The 16,356-nt window shown below is 41.4% G+C and overlaps 2 protein-coding genes across 6 annotated transcripts in view; one reads left to right on the top strand and one right to left on the bottom strand.

Moving 5' to 3' along the window:
• Positions 1-16,356, bottom strand: part of KATNAL2 (katanin catalytic subunit A1 like 2) — a 77,956-nt gene that overhangs the window by 47,550 nt on the left and 14,050 nt on the right. The window contains exon 1 of one of the 5 annotated variants that reach the window (XM_058557061.1): positions 7,169-7,236. The exons of the other annotated variants lie outside the window; for them this stretch is intronic. The gene's annotated coding sequence lies outside the window, so the exon portion shown is untranslated. Of the gene's footprint in view, positions 1-7,168; positions 7,237-16,356 lie in introns of those variants that run through there. 5 annotated transcript variants of the gene reach the window in all.
• On the top strand, positions 11,150-13,896 carry ELOA2 (elongin A2). Its single transcript, XM_058557056.1, has one exon. The coding sequence runs from the start codon at positions 11,290-11,292 to the stop codon at positions 13,573-13,575; it is 2,286 nt and encodes a 761-aa protein (XP_058413039.1). The 5' UTR covers positions 11,150-11,289; the 3' UTR covers positions 13,576-13,896.

Genomic DNA, 16,356 nt, shown 5'->3' with positions numbered 1-16,356 from the left:
CCCATCTTCCTCTACTTTATATGTGGAATGCCTGCACAGCATGGCTTGATAAGCAGTACATAGGTCCACACCTGGGATCCGAATCTGCGAACCATGGGCCTCCGAAGCAGAACACAAGAACTTAACCACTACGCTACCAGGCGGGCCCCTGATTGTTCCTTTTTCATAACATCTTGTTCTTGTTTTTTGAATGCACTATTCTCTTATGATTCAAAGTCAAAATGAAGAGGTTCAATTATGTTCAATATTTGCTGTTTAAGTAGGTAGGTAAAACACTAACCTATTTTATAAAATATCCATCCAAAATGATTTAAATAAAGTTTTGTTGTTTAAGGTGATAAGCTTTTATTAGATTGCTGGAAAACACAGCAAATAAAGCAACTTGTGTTTCAAAGAGCTTGTGAAGGAAGCATAGTATGTGTCACTTGTTCAACCAAAATTTATTTTGTTTTCTGCCATTCAAAAGGTAGTTATTGCTTTTTTAAAAAAATGAATTTGCATTTTATTTATCACACAGCTTTACACACATTTGTTGTTTTTTGTTGTTTTTGGTTAAATGTTTTGCTTTGAATTTAGTGTAAAATAAACAAAATCAGGGTTCTCAGAAGTCTAAGAGAAAAGAAGATTAAAGGAAAATTATAATCATTGAAATAATAAAATATATAACATAAAAAGTAGTGACTTAGACTGGGAGAAAATATGTACAAAAGATACATCTGATAGAGGACTGTTATCCAAAATATACAAAGAGCTCTTAACAGTCAACAACAAGCAAACAAACAACCCAATTAAAAATGGGCAAAAGACATGAACAGACACCTCACAAAAGAAGATATACAGATGGCAAATAAAAATATGAAAAGATGCTCAACATTATATGTCATCAGGTAATTAAAACAAGAAACTACTACACATCTATTGAAACGGTGAAAATTCAAAACACTAACACCACCATGAGGATGCAAAATGGTACAGCCACTTTGGAAGACAGTTTGGTAGTTTCTTACAAAACTACACATACTCTTACCATATGATACAGCAATCATGCTCCTCAGTATTTACCCAAAAGAGTTGAAAACATGGCTACATACAAACCTGCAAACTGAAGTTTATAGCAGCTTCATTAATGATTGCCAAAAGCAACCAAAATGTCCTTCAGTAGGTGAATGGATAAATAAACTGTGGTACATCCACACAATGGAATATTATTCAGCACTAAAAAGAAATGCGCTATCAAGCCATAAAAAAACAAGGAGGAAATTAGATGCAGAAAGAAGCCAATTTGAAAAGACTACATACTGTATGATTCCAACTATAAGACATTCTGGAAAAGGCAAAACCATGGAGACAGTAAAAAGATCAATGGTGGCCAGGGGTTAAGGGAGAGGGAGAAATGCAGAGCACAGAGGATTTTAAGGCAGTGAAACTGCTCTGTATCATACTGTAATGGTGGCTACATGTCATTATACTTCTTCAAAATCTATAGAATGTGCAACACCAAAAGTGAACCCTAATATAAACTATGGCCTTTGGGTGATAATGATGCACCAGTGTAGCTTCATCTGGGTGATAGTGGAGGAGCCTGTGCATGAGTACGGGCAGAGGGTGTATGGGAATTCTCTGTACTTTCCATTCAGTTTTGCTGTAAACCAAAAACTGCTCTAAAAAATAATGTCTATTTTTTAAAAAGTAGTGACTGACTTTTAAACAAATCTGTCAGACCTAATATATTTAAATGGAGTCACCCATCCAAGTAGTCACCTTGGCAGGTCATGCTTTTATTACATTGCTCAAAACATTTCTGAAACTCTTCTTCTTTTTTTTTTTTTTTGTGAGGAAGATCAGCCCTGTGCTAACATCTGCCAATCCTCCTCTTTTTTTGCTGCGGAAGACTGGCCCTGAGCTAACATCTGTGCCCATCTTCCTCCACTTTATATGGGATGCTGCCACAGCATGGCTTGACAAGCAGTGCATCGGTGCGCACCCGGGATCTGAACGCGCGAACCCCGGGCCGCAGCAGCGGAGCGCGCGCACTTAACCCCTTGTGCCACCGGGCCCGGCCCCCTGAAACTCTTCTTTTAAAATTGTCTTCAGTGTAGATTAATGATGACAGACTTCCTCCAGCCCGCATTTACAAAAATAGCATGTGGCCACTGTAGAAAACTGGAACAATGCATAAAGACACTAGAGAAAAATAAAACTTTTTGGTCACATTCCTTCAGTCTTCTTACAAAACAGGCTTCTCATGTGTTTTGATAACCTGTGTTTTTTTTCCTTAAAAATGCTTTGTAGGTATTTTTCCAAGTCATTAAAAGTTTTTCTAAAACACAACTTCATTAATTAATGACTGCAGATAATGTACCATAATGTAATCAACCCTCTGCTATTGGATAGTCCTGTTATTTGAAGTTATGCCTCATTCAATTTAAGCATAGGCTTTATTAGCAGATTTGACTGTTACTAAAATCCAAATTCATCCTCAAGGATAGATCTGATAACATTAGGAAAGCTTTACAAGTGTATAACAGGCTATTTTTAAAAAATGACACCGGGTACATTTCTACCTCTATCCTTGAAAAGACCCTTTTAGTCAGGGAGGGTTAATAAAACCAGGAAACAAATTATCAAGAAGAGATAAAGAATCAAGAAGGCAAATACAGTAATCTTCTTAGGTATTTTTATTTGTTATTTTGAATACATAATTCATACAGAAGAGTGTATAAAACATCTATTCATTTTTAATAATAAAAACAAACACCAGCCTGGACAAGATCCAGAGCACCTTCAGTATCTTAGAAACTCTCTCGAGTGTTCCCCTCAGATATAACCCCTTCCTCCCACCAGAGACAACTACCATCCTCACTTTTATACTAATTATTTCCTATTTCTTATGGTTTTCCCAACTATGTATGCATCCTTAAAAAAACATATTGTTTAGTTTTCATATTTTTGAACTTTATACAAATGGAATATGCATTTATTTTTTGTGACTGCTTTTGTTCCATAGTATATAATTTCCCCAACAAAAGTTCATATCCAAGGAAGGGCTTAGATATAAACCAGCTATCCCATACAATCTTCACTTACATTATCTGCTTCCACTGTTTTCTAGTCCGTGGGCATAATTTCACGGTGTCTTATAGGGTTGTTCTCTAACGTCTCTCAAGGTAACTCTTCTCTTTCCCAGAAAATGAAAGCATCATTAAATAGTTCTTTAATGCTCCCAGAGTACCTGGCATGGTGCCAAGTGCTAAGCAGAGACTGATATTTCTTGATAGGTTCACTGGGTAACTGTTTTTTTTCAAATTGTAGGTCATAAAATCAACTTAATGGGTTACAAGCAGCATAGTTTAATGCAATAGAGTTATCACAGAATGCATAACAGGTAAGAAGGTTTAGTATTGGTTCGTGAAACTTTCATTGCATCTGTGTGTGTGTGTGTGTGTGTGTGTGTGTGTGTGTGTGTTGGATCCCAGTCTAACGTATCTTACAGTTGGTCACAGTAAAAAAAGTTTAAAAGTCATTATACAAAATGATATTCTCCTGATATTAAGATGTCCAACACTGGCAATTTCCCTTCATCTTTTTGAAAATGTTGACTCAACAAATCTTGGTAAGACTGAAGCCTTTCTAATTTACCAAAATTAGCGTGGTAGTCAAAGCCTCTCCCTCTTTTTTTTTCTTTTTTGTAATTTGATTTGACTCGCCTATAGTGCCATCTAGTGTATTAGGAGGGGAAGCACGTCATGAAATTTAGGTAGTTCCAAATGATTACTTGCATAATAAAGACGACAATCACCACAAAATTCAGTCGAAATCAAGTTTGCAAAATAAAAATATAACCGCACATTAAACAAGCAGTAATAATATTGATGAAATATGTTTCTAAATGTACAAACTCTCAAACTCATGCTTGGGGTTTTGATTCAGAATCTTAGGAGTTTAGGAGGTACTTGCAGATCATTGATTCTCAGGAATCTGAGATCCAGAAGAATTAACGGAATTGCTCAAAAGCCTGCAAAGAGCTGCAGCTCTACCCACTCCTCCCCTGCGTTAATACCTCCTCATCCATCTCCACTCCCACCCCTGCACATACACTCCAGACCAGAGAAGCTGCTCTTTCAATTTGCCCAAAACTGTGTGCCAAATCTGCCAAAATCAAACAACTGTGGTTCCCAGCCCGTCTTTCCTTTTTTTTTTTTTTTTGTGAGGAAGATCAGCCCTGGGCTAACATCCATGCTAATCCTCCTCTTTTTGCTGAGGAAGACCGGCTCTGAGCTAACATCTATTGCCAATCTGCCTCGTTTTTTTTCCCCAAAGCCCCAGTAGATAGTTGTATGTCATAGCTGCACATCCTTCTAGTTGTTGTATGTGGGACGTGGCCTCAGCATGGCCGGAGAAGCAGTCCGTCGGTGCGCGCCCCGGATCCGAACCCGGGCACCAGTAGCGGAGCGCGCGCACTTAACCGCTAAGCCACGGGGCCGGCCCCCCAGCCGGTCTTTCTTAGCTGACCTCACAGAGTGACAAATGAATGGTGTCTCTTACAATTTCTCCAACCTAATATCCCACAATTTTAGTCACCATTTCAAAGCAATTACTGGCTAGACCTCCTTCAAAAAGTTAGTTACCCTACTGTACCAGGAGTAGTGTGACTTATAAGAGATTGTGCCTTTTAATTTCTGAATAGTCATCTTCCTGCTATAAACGAAGCTAATCCACCTCATTTGTATGTAAAGTTCTTTGAGAACAAAAGGATTTGAATTACAGAGCCATGAAAGCCATGTAGATTCTCAGAAGGACTGCACTGAAACACTGACCAGAGCCACTTCTAACTGGGCAGTGCTTTGCAAACTGTGGAGTGCTATGCCAATATTAGGGTTGGTGACTGGTCGGTGCTCAACAGCTGTTAGTTACTTTACTCATGTATTTCAGAGTCTCTCCATCCTTCACTCTGGAAGCATATGCTTCTTCCTTATCTAAACAAGCACTAAGGCAATGTTCTCTTATGACCAGGACACTGAGAAAAAAATAGCCAAGGAGTGTTTTGCTTGTGTTCCTCAGTACCACACACACTACACCGGATTTGGCTGAGGGCTCTGAATTTCCTAAAGATGAGGGTTGGGGTAGAGCCAGAAAACTCATTACAGAAATAGAAAAAGATCTTGGGAAAGATGTTTTAAAAAGGGAAGGGAAGGCTGCGGAGGATGGGAGGGTGACGGTTAAGGGGTGCAGAGTTTCTTTGAGGGGTAATGAAAATGTTCTAAAATTATTGTGGCGTGGTTGTATAACTCTGTAAATATACTAAAAACCATTGAATTTTGTATGTACACTTTAAATGGGTGAGTTGCATGGTATGCAAATTATATCTCAATAAGGCTGTTTTAAAATGCAAAAAAATGTGGAGAGGTAGAGAAAAGAAGGTTAAAATGAATGTAAATAATTTGAGTAATTTTTTTTGCCCTGATATATAAAATAAATGGTCTGACTGAAAACAGAAATAATTTCACTCAATATTTTGATTATTTAAAATGGAAATGGCATGGGGGAGAGAGCTGCGTATCACCCACACCACAGTGAGAGCCTGCTCACCACCCTGATGGCAGAGCCTGGTCACATCCTGGCATGTGGCAATGACGCTTCTTTACTTGCTCTGATGAATTGGCTATAACAAGATTGCTGAGTCAGTGTGACTACAGGGTAGACTTACCGGACAGAAAAGAGAACACAAAATCATCTAGGCAGGCATTTATTTCCCTTTATGTTTTTTCTTTTTGGTTTTATCATAATTTGCAATGCACATAACAGTTGAAGAAATCACCTTAAGTATTGCTAATGTTTCTTCAGGTCATTTGGACAAAAATAAGCTTCTTTCAATAAGAATCTAAAATTTTTTTTTTTTTTTTTTTTTGTGAGGAGATCAGCCCTGTGCTAACATCCGCCAATCCTCCTCTTTTTTTGCTGAGGAAGACGGCCCTGGGCTAACATCTGTGCCCATCTTCCTCCACTTTATATGGGACGCCGCCACAGCATGGCTTGCCAAGCAGTGCATCGGTGCGCGCCCGGGATCCGAACCAGCGAACCCCGGGCCGCCGCAGCGGAGCGCGCGCACTTAACCGCTTGCGCCACCGGGCCGGCCCCTAAAATTTTTTTAAATGCAGAAATTTTAAAAATTTTATCCAGAAAATATCCAGAGTTGGCAAGGTGTGAGAGAAGATGTACGCAGAAACAATTGGTAGAAATGTATACTAGTACAACGCTTTTATAGAGCAAATTGATGAAATTTATCAAAATGAAAAATGCACATACCCCCTGACCCAGCAATTCCACTCCTGGCCATTTATACTATAGAAGATCCGTCATACTATATTATAGAAATACTCCACATATGCACAACAATTAATGTTCAAGGATGTTTACCACAGTATTATTTGTATTCGAAAAAAATTAGAAATAGCCTAAATGTTCATTAGTAGTTAAATAAATTATGGTACAGCCTTACTATGGAGCACTATGCACCAATAAAAAGAACAAGGCTGATAGATATATAGCAAAAAGGAAAGATTTTGAAGACATTGTGTTTTCTCTCCACCCACTCACCGCCCACTCTCAAATATTGTGTCACTCAGGGAAAGAAAGCTTGAATTAAAACTAATATTTATTTGACAAAGAAAAACTTTAATTAGTACAAAAGTTTAAAAAGAAAAATTTCTCTCTTTCCTCTTTAATCATTGTTAATTTCTCGTGTAACAGCTCTGAAAGGGCTTTATGAATATATCAACATATATATGCACAAACTTTTTTAAATTTACAGAAATGGCTTCATTTTTATATACTGTTGAGTATCTTGCTTTTTTTCCACTTAATATATCTCGAAAATCTTCTGTATAAGCATATGCAGATCCACCTAATTCTAAGACATATTGTAAAGTGGAAAATCACACAGAAATACACATCCATACTTTCACTCATAGAAAAAGAAAGGAACAAAAACCTAGATATGCAGTTTCCTCTGGGTAGAGGAATGGGATGGTGAAACAGCAGTTTGAGTTTTAATCCATGTACTTCTGAATCATTTAAATTTAATACTTTGGCAAGTAAAAAGCAAACAACCATGTTGGCTTGGGTTCAACTGTTCACAGATAAGAAAATTTCTAGGCCAAAGACTTACGTCATCGCCTTCGCAAATGAGGCACTCTGACAAGGGGATTCCCTGCCTCAGTCTCTGTAGGTATGGTGTGGGGGCGGGGGAATGTCCTGACGCTGATGCTGACCTCAGGTGTTCTCATTCACTAGCAGGTAAAGATCCATACAAAGTCACTCAAAGGTACCTCTCCTCCACACCTCACTTCCCACCCCTATGTCCCCTGACCCCACCTCCCTCCCTTCACGTGCGTCTACACAGAGGCAGAGAAACCTAGGAGTCTCATTATCCACTATCTACAGGTAGGGCCTTAGGTTTCACAGCTGCCCTAACAAAACTTGAGCTAGAGGATTTGTCAGAATTATCTCCTTCAAATTCCTTTCAGAATCCTTGGAGAGTCATTTAAACAGTGCACCACTGACCTAGTGAACTCACCGTAGATCAGGATGAAAAGGAAGGCAAAGCTCAGTTCTTGGAATGGTGGGACCTCCAGGTCCTAAGCTGATCTGAGCAATGTTGACCATTCTTCAAAGAATATAAATAACCTATCAGAGAGGCTTGTGCAGGGTTTTGATTACATGCCTGGAAAACAGTAGCTGTCTCAACTCCAATCGAGTCTTTCCAGGGTTATTTGGCTGGAATCACAACGTTTGGCAAATAGTCTCTCTGGCAGATGATGGGGATTGAAGGACACCCTTTGGTTCAGTGATTTAGAATTCTGAGGCTGCTTCAAAATGGCTCTCTTACTATGCAGATTGTGAAACAGCTTGTACTTGAGGTCTCCAGGCCTTGAAATAATAATGAGACTTTTTCTTGGAGATAAGTTTGATGGAAATTCAAAATTTAGTAAGAATAGAAAAGAGGGATAAGAAAATACTATTCAAATACCTAGTGTTAAATATTTAAGATGTGCTGTTACTTGAAACACAGGATGTGGTCCTATAAATTTATTAATTAAGAGTGTAAAGTTTGCCAAATCCATAATATCTTTCTACTCATGCCATTCAAATTAGCATAGAAAATTGTCTTTTGAATTAAAAAAGTAAGAATGGGCCACCAACAAATGGTCAATTTAAACTGTAAAAGATGGTGTGCCCCTGAAATGGACAGAATTAGATGCCCAATTAATTTCTGTCTACCAAAGAAAGGAGGCCCAGAAGTGAACATCTAACCAAAGTGTCTCATTTGTCTCTGCTTCAGTAATCTGGCTGTTTTCTTCTTCCTTCATTTCCTCTGTGGGCTGTTGTGCTACACAAATGCCTCCATTATCAGATTCAAAATTGAATCCTATGATACTGTAGCCTGAGGAAAAGGAATCATTGAATATCATTCCTAGTTTTAGACTCAGAAGATATTTAGGAAATGTTACTGTATATACACCACACTCGACATTAGTGCTTTTAATTTCTTTTTTACGGGTACAATGGAAATTAATTTGCATGAGCTTGTTACAATTTCTGTAATAAGATCCAAATTTTGCATTAAGCTTTCCATCTCAAAAACAAACAGTTAAAAAGGACACATTTCTTCTTTCAAATGTTTTTATTATAGTTCTATTTTACAGTCCCTGCGTCTAATATTCACTTAAAAGCATGAATATGTATTCCCATAGGTTCTAATTTGTTTTTTGTTTGTTTCCTGATTACCTCCTATTTCTACCAGGAAAATTCCTAAGTTTCAAATGCTGCACAACTTGACAAAGCACTAGAACTATCAGAAGGAGCGTCTACAGATCCAGGAAAGGGATTTATTGTATTTAATACAAAGTCAACTATGCTCAGGAACAGTGTTCCATGAAGAGCGGCATTTGTTGCTAAACCTGAGTATGAACTGGTTATAGAATTTAGAATTTCAGAGAAGTATAAAGTCTACTGAAACACAGGGGAATTCCATATCATGCCATTGTTATTAAACACTGAATGAGATTATGGAATTATGATACTTATGTTCTTTTCAAAAGCTCATGCTCACACAGCCTACTTTCTAGTTGCAACAGAGCACATGACGGAGAGATCAGACTGCCATCACGGTAAGGCGATATCACAGTCTCCTGACACGTGCAGCGTGAAGTTCTTAGTATCACCTACGAGGTAAACTAACGGGTTTAACTTAAAGCCATCAAGCCTTTAGAACCAACTTCCAGCTCACCAAGGACAGAGCAGCAGGTGAAACCTCAAGAAAGCAATCAGACAAATCTAGAAGGGGAGATGTTCTGTAGAATAATTGGTTTCTTGAACAAGTCAGTGTCATCAAAAATAAAAAACAAAATAAAATAAAAATAGAGAAGGCAGAGGGCGGGGGAAGCTGTGCTAATTCAAAGAGACTTAAGGGCTACAACAACAAGATACAATGCATGATCCTGGATTGGACCCTGCTTAGAGACGAGTTGGTTAGAGAAAAGTATTTATATGATTTCATTTTGATAAAACACACACGTGTGTTTATGTGTGTATACACACATAGAAAAGGATCTGAAAGGATATATGGACACACACTAAGGTTCACCCTTGGTTAACACCTTAGTGTATGTCAGTTGTAGGAACATGGTGCTTTTATTTTTATTCTACTTGTTACTGATCATTCCTTTAAACTTGATTTATGATTATGTAAGTAATCATGTGGTATTAGAACTGCCAGTTTATACTACTGAGAATATTGAAAACAATGACAACTGTCAAGAATTCTTAGATCTAATAAATTCTAAGACTTGTGATATTTTTAAAACTTACAATGAGGGGGAAAATATAGACTATTCAATAGATAATGTTAAGAAAACTGGAAAAAATTGAGAGAAAAGCTGAACAATACCTCACAACGTATACCTAAAGAATTGTTCAAAAGATCAAAAAATTTAAATAAAAAATAAAGGAAGAGCAACCATTGGGCTTTCCTGATTTAGGCAAAAGGTCAGGCCAGGTGCATTTCTGGAGATCTGGCTATAATCTAATCAGATTTAATCTAATCAAGCAAGACGTAATAATGCTGACATTTTAAGTTGAGACTATTACGTTGATATTTTTAGTAGTAATAATAGTAATAATAAAATTTAGTCCTTCTGGGATAAGGGCAAGTGCCCTCAAGAACACCTGGGGTGCCTTGGGCTGATCTGACTCAGGCCCTACTGCTGATGTTCAGGTGATCAGAGCAAATGGCCATTCATTCATTCAAGAAGAATTTATTCGATGCCTATGTCAGACGCTGCTTTGGGAACAAACAAGATGCTCCTTGGGACTATTATGCCCTCCTGGGGCTAAGCTATTTTGTGTATGTGTGTGTGTGTGTGTGTGTGTGTGTGTGAGGAAGACCGGCCCTCAGCTAACATCTGCCAATCCTCCTCTTTTTTTGCTGAGGAAGATTGGCCCTGGGCTAATATCCATGCCCATCTTCCTCTACTTTCTATGGCAAGCCGCCACAGCATGGCTTGACAAGCAGTGCGAGTGTGCTGCCCGGGATCCTAACCGGCGAACCCCAGGCCGCCAGCGGAGCGCTCGCACTTAACCGCTTGCGTGAGGCTACGCTGTTTGACTCTACACAAATCCCTGTCTCTCTCTAGGCCTCAATTCCTCGACCTATTTAGAGGTGTGTGCTCACACTGGACCTAAACTACTTAGATTAAAATTCCACTTTCACCTCTTCCTGTTATGTGACCACATGCAAGTTAATTTGATCTCCCTTAGCCTCCGTTTCCTCATCCGTAAAATGGGGATAATATAACTCATTTCATTAGGTTGTGTTGAGGCTGAAATTAAGATAGTCAACAGCCCGCGCACAACACAGCGCTAGGGTGGTCACTGCTGATTGATTCCTGCCGACTTTCGGGACTGGAGGGGGGCGGGGTGACCCAGGGACCACCGACGCGGGTTAATCTAATCAGGGCGTGGCTCGCAGCCACCGCAGGAAGTGGGGAGGACGGGGCTTATAAAGCCAGGGTGTGGCGCAGGGGCTTCATTCCGTCTTGGACTGCACGCTGGAGAGGTCGTTCCAGCCTGTGGCCCCGCGCTCCGAGGACCAGAAGCAGAGCTGCCGGCGCGCCCAGACCGCGTGGCCCCGCTCCCGCCCGCGCACCGCGCCAAGCCAGGCCCGCGAGAGGCCAGAGGCGCCTGGGTCTTCAGACGCACGGGGGAAGCGACGCGAGCCCAGCCTGGGCGATGGCGGCAGGGTCGGTGCACCAAGTTGTGGAGAAGCTGCAGGCGCGCCTGGCCACCAACCCCGACCCGGAGCAGTTGTGGAGAGATTTGAAGACACTCTCCGCCTTGCCTATCTCAGTAGCCATTCTCGCCGACACCGGGGTCGGCAAGACAGTCAGTCGCCTGCGCAAACTCGAGCAGGTCGGGAGCCTTGCCAGGGACTTGGTGGCCCAGTGGAAGAAGTTGGTTCCTGTGGCAGGAAACACTGAGCCCGATGAAAGGGACTTGGAGAAAAGCGATCCCCGAAAGCGCCCCAGGGACGCCCTTCCGAAGGAGGGGGAAATGGAAAGAGACCACCAAGAACTCGGCAGATCCTCCCGTAGCCGATCAGACGGCTCTGAGACCCGACAGAAAAAACACAGAAAACCCTCAGAGCTCGAGAGGCCCCGCCAAGTGTCCCACAGTCGTGAGAGGCCAGAGGAGAGAAAGAAGTGCCACAGAGTTTCCTCAGTTTGTTCTTCAGAGCTAGAATCTTATGATTGCGACTGGTCCCCTCCATCGTCCGCTGGTCCGCCTCAGATGTCCGGGGACCATCACAGACGCCCGGCCGAGGCCCACGTTGCACGCCAGAGGCCTGGAGAAGGCCACTCTGATGCCTCCCAGGACAGACGGGGGCTCAGCTATGAACGTCACCTGGGTGCACCCCAAGGGGAAGGGGCTGTGAGTCAAAGCAAGGAGCACAAATCTTCCTACCAGGATGAACGCCCGGTGGGTGCCAAGGGACAGAAGTTCTCTGTTTCGATCACACACCAGGCCTTCCCCAGAGAGGAAAGCTCGAGGCCTCTCTTCCGGGACAGCGCAAAGGAGAAGCCGCCCTCTAGTGGTGTCAAGAAAGAGAAGGAGAGAGAGGGCCGCTGCGTCCAGAAGTTCTCCCCTCCCTCCGAGGTGGCTTCAGACCACCACCTCAAAAAGCGAAAGCACAGAGACTCAGAGAAAACCAAATCGGACCAAAACAAGGAAAGTCTAGACACCTTAGACACAGGAATGGGGCCAGGAGGCCCGCTGCCCAAGGTAAAAGAGAAGGTTTCTAGCAACCTAAAGACTCAAGGGAAAGTAAAAACTTCTCATTGGGATAGAAAGTCAGGGGGCTCCCTCCGTGAAGTTGCGGAGGCAGATACGGATGACGAATTCCAGCCGCCCTCCATGTCTTTTGAGTCATACCTCAACTACGACCAGCCCCCGAAGAAAAAGAAAAAGATTGTGAAAACTTCAGTCACTGCTCTTAAAGAAAAAGGACTTAAAAAAAATGACTCTAAAAGCACTAGTGAAAACTTGGACTCAGTTCAGGAATTGCCTAAGGTGAATGAAAGCAAGTCGGAGAAGCTGCAGCTGTCTGGAGCCGATTGCGCCAAGCTGAAAAAGGTCCCCACTGATGCGTTTCCAGTGTTGCCAGACCTCCCATTACTCAGCGTCAGGGCCAGTTGCTGTCCACTTCCTGCCTTTGAATGGATGCCCTCCGTCCAGCCAAAGCCAAAAGCACTGTCTTCACCCCAGGAAGAGGAAGAAGCCGGATTTACTGGACGCAGAGTGAATTCTAAGATGCAGGTGTTTTCTGGTTCCAAGTGTGCATATCTCCCCAGAATGATGACCTTGCGCCAGCAGTGCATCCAAGTACTTAAAAACAAGATCGACTCAATCTTTGAAGTGGGAGGAGTCCCGTATTCTGTTCTTGAACCCATTTTGAAGAGTTGTACGCCTGACCAGCTGTATCGCATAGAGAAATACAATCATGTACTAGTTGAAGAAACAGATAAATTATGGAAAATTCATTGTCGCCAAAACTTTCAGAAAGAAAGGCCTGAAGAGCATGAGTCATGGCGGGAGATGTACCTGCGGCTTCAGGATGCCAGAGAGCAGCGGCTCCGAGAACTGGCAGTGAATATCAAGTCTGCACATGCGGATATGCCCAAAGGCCGGCAAGCAAAGATGATCCTTTTCAACTCCGTGGCCAAGACGCCTTCTGATGTTCCAAGGAGGCAGGAGAAGTTTGAAGCAGGAGGAGCAGCTGTCCGGGAAAAAGCCATGATGAAGCCAGTCCCATACCCCACAAGAAGCAGCCCTGCTCCCTCCAGCTGTGCCAGCAGCAACAGCGGTAACCTCATCCCTGAGAAGCCGGCCTCTGACTGCCCAGGCACCAGCAGTGCCCACTTGGTGCAGGTGGTCAGCAACAGGAAACCTGCAAAGAAAATTGCCCCGTTGATGGCCAAGACAATTAAAGATTTCAAGAAAAGATTCTCTCGACGATAAACTGAAGACTTGCTTTGGAGATGGAATCTCAGGGGGAGCAATACAAGGGCAGTGGGGGTTAGGGAATGGAACTTCCAAAGGAGACTGGAGTCTTTAGCTTTGTGGAAACTTTTGGACTCTGACTCTTGTAGTTTTCAAGTGTTGCATCTGTGAACCTATGTGCCACAGCCACAGCCTCCCTACCTGGAGAACACTTTGCAATTCTAAAGATGAGAAGCCTCAGTCTCACCGAGGATTAAAAGATCAATTATACTTTTGTTGTTTACTAGCTTCTTTGTAAATAATAAGGCACAGTTAATTAATAAACATTATCCCCAGATTGTGCTTATCTTAACAAATAAAATAAAAGTACTTGACCTGTGATATTTTTTTAATCTCAGATTTAAGACCTTCTTAGACACAAACCCAGAGGCCATTAATTTAAAAGACTGATAGATTTGACTACATAAAAATAATCAAAAGCAAGATCAAAAGACAAACAAACTGGGAAAGATATTTCCAACTCACTGAACATTCAAAAGCCAATTTCGTTTATATATAATGAGCACCCACAAATCAAGGGAAAAGAAAAGACCACTTTACTAGAAAAATGAGCAAATTATGGGAAAAGATGGTTCACAGAAAAAATCCCCACAAATGGCTTCTAAATATATGAATTATTCAATCTTATAAAATGCAGATAATAAACATATTGTGACAAATTTTCACTGATTAGATTAGTGAAGTTCAAAAGATTAATAGCCTGCAGTATTGGAGCAGATTATCCTATATTACTAGTAGATGTATAAATTGATACAACTTCTATGGAAGTTAATAGGCAAAATGTTAAATGTATATATTCTTTGGTACAGCAAAATCACTTTTAGGATGAAAGACTGAATATATAAATCCCAGAAAACCAAACCACAAACTCTACAGCAATCAATCCAGGAAACTAAATCACAACCTCTACAATAATTGGCCCAGAAGGGTCAGAATTTGGTCAACAACTGCCAGCCTCCCTATTTTTGCCCCCAGTTTCCAAGTCAGGACCAGAGAGCCAAATATGTTCTCCAAATCAATCACACAAAATGCCCTGCTTCTATTAGCCCGCTTCCAGCTTTCCCAAGTCAACAACCTCCAATCAGAAAACACCTGGAGCCTTCCCTTGTTTTCACTATAAAGCTTTCCCACTCCCCTTCCTGCCTTTAATTCTCTGCCAAATGCAAGTAATGGTAGCTGACTCCTTTGCTATAGCAAGCTATCAATGAATAGCCTCTATTTTTCTCATTTGGGTGGTTTTCACTTATTTCCACAAGAATTTTATTCTACAGATGCACATATGTCAAATATACACATATACAAACTCTTTGATATCGTAATTTCACTTATAGGATTTTATCCTGCAGACATACTTGTGGGTGTGTGTGTGTGTATGTGCATGTGTGTACTCAATAATGCACAGACTTGACCATGGTGTTTGAAGGCACTTTTGCCCAGGGACCTTTGCCTGCCTATAAGAGGCTAAGATGCTGAGTAGTGTGTTCAACAAGCTCAAGGTGCTACAGATGCTAAAGGTGGAATCCAGGACCCAGCAAGATAGGGGGCCCTGCTAAAAGCTATGAAATGCTGGATCCTAGGAATACGGAGAAATGAAAAATTAAGCTGCCCAAGCTCAGTGTCCCATTCTCTATGTGGCCCAGAAAAATCTCAGTCCCTGAAATTGGATTGAGATGTTCCTGGATTGCTAGCACCTACCCCCAGGCACAAGGCAGAAACAAACCTAAATCACCTCTACAGGAAGATAACATCATCCTTCATCTCAAATTATTTCTAAAAACCAATTATCAACTACACTGTCCTGTATAGTCTCAGATAAGAACAACATAAATGAGAAACATCAGGCACAACAGACAATTGAAACAGATCCACATGGGACTCAAGATATTGAAACCATCAGACACAGACTTTAGAAAAACTGTTTTAACCAATACCATTTACAATAGTATATAAAAATCAAATAGGAACAAATTTAATGAAAGATATTTAAGACTCCTTTTGTAGGCTGAATTGTGTCCCCCTCCCCAAATTCATGCATCGAAGCCCTAATCCTGAATACTCTACAGTGTGGCTGTATTTGGAGATACGGCCTTTAGGGTGTGATTAAGTTAAAATGACGTCATTAGGGTGGGCCGTAATCCAATCTGACTGTTGTCCCTATAGGAAGAGGAAATTTGGACACAAAAAGAGATGCCAGCGTTGCTCCCCAATATAGGAAAGACCACGTGAGGACACAGCGAGAAGGTGGCCATTTGCAAGTCAAGGAGAGAGGCCTCAGGAGAAAGCAAACCTGCCAATACTTTGATCCTGGACTTCTAGCCTCCAGAACTGTGAGAAAATAAATGTCTGTTGTTTAAGCCACCCAGTGTGTGGTATTTTGTTATGGCAGCCATAGCAAACTAATACAACCTCTATGCTGAAAATGACAAAATATGGCTAAGAGAAATTAAAGACGACAAATGTTTATGGATTGGAAAAATCAATATTGTTAAGATGTTAATTCTGCAAATTGATCTATAGATTCAATGCAATCTCATCAAAAGCTCAGCAGCCCTTTTTGTATAAACTGAAAATCTAATTCTAAAATTTATATGGGAATTTAGAATAATCAAGACAGGGCCGGCCCCGTGGCTTAGCGGTTAAGTGCGCGCGCTCTGCTGCTGGTGACCCGGGTTCGGATCCCAGGTGCGCACTGACGCACCACTTCTCTGGCCATGCTGAGGCCGTGTCCCACATACAGCA

Source organism: Diceros bicornis, chromosome 16 (assembly GCF_020826845.1).
Source record: "Diceros bicornis minor isolate mBicDic1 chromosome 16, mDicBic1.mat.cur, whole genome shotgun sequence".
NCBI classification, from domain to species: domain Eukaryota; kingdom Metazoa; phylum Chordata; class Mammalia; order Perissodactyla; family Rhinocerotidae; genus Diceros; species Diceros bicornis.
This window is presented reverse-complemented; position numbering and strand designations above follow the sequence as displayed.

What these genes read in the sequence shown, in the direction of transcription:
- ELOA2 (XM_058557056.1), top strand. Translation starts at nt 11,290, where the DNA reads ATGGCGGCAGGGTCGGTGCACCAAGTTGTGGAGAAGCTGCAGGCGCGC.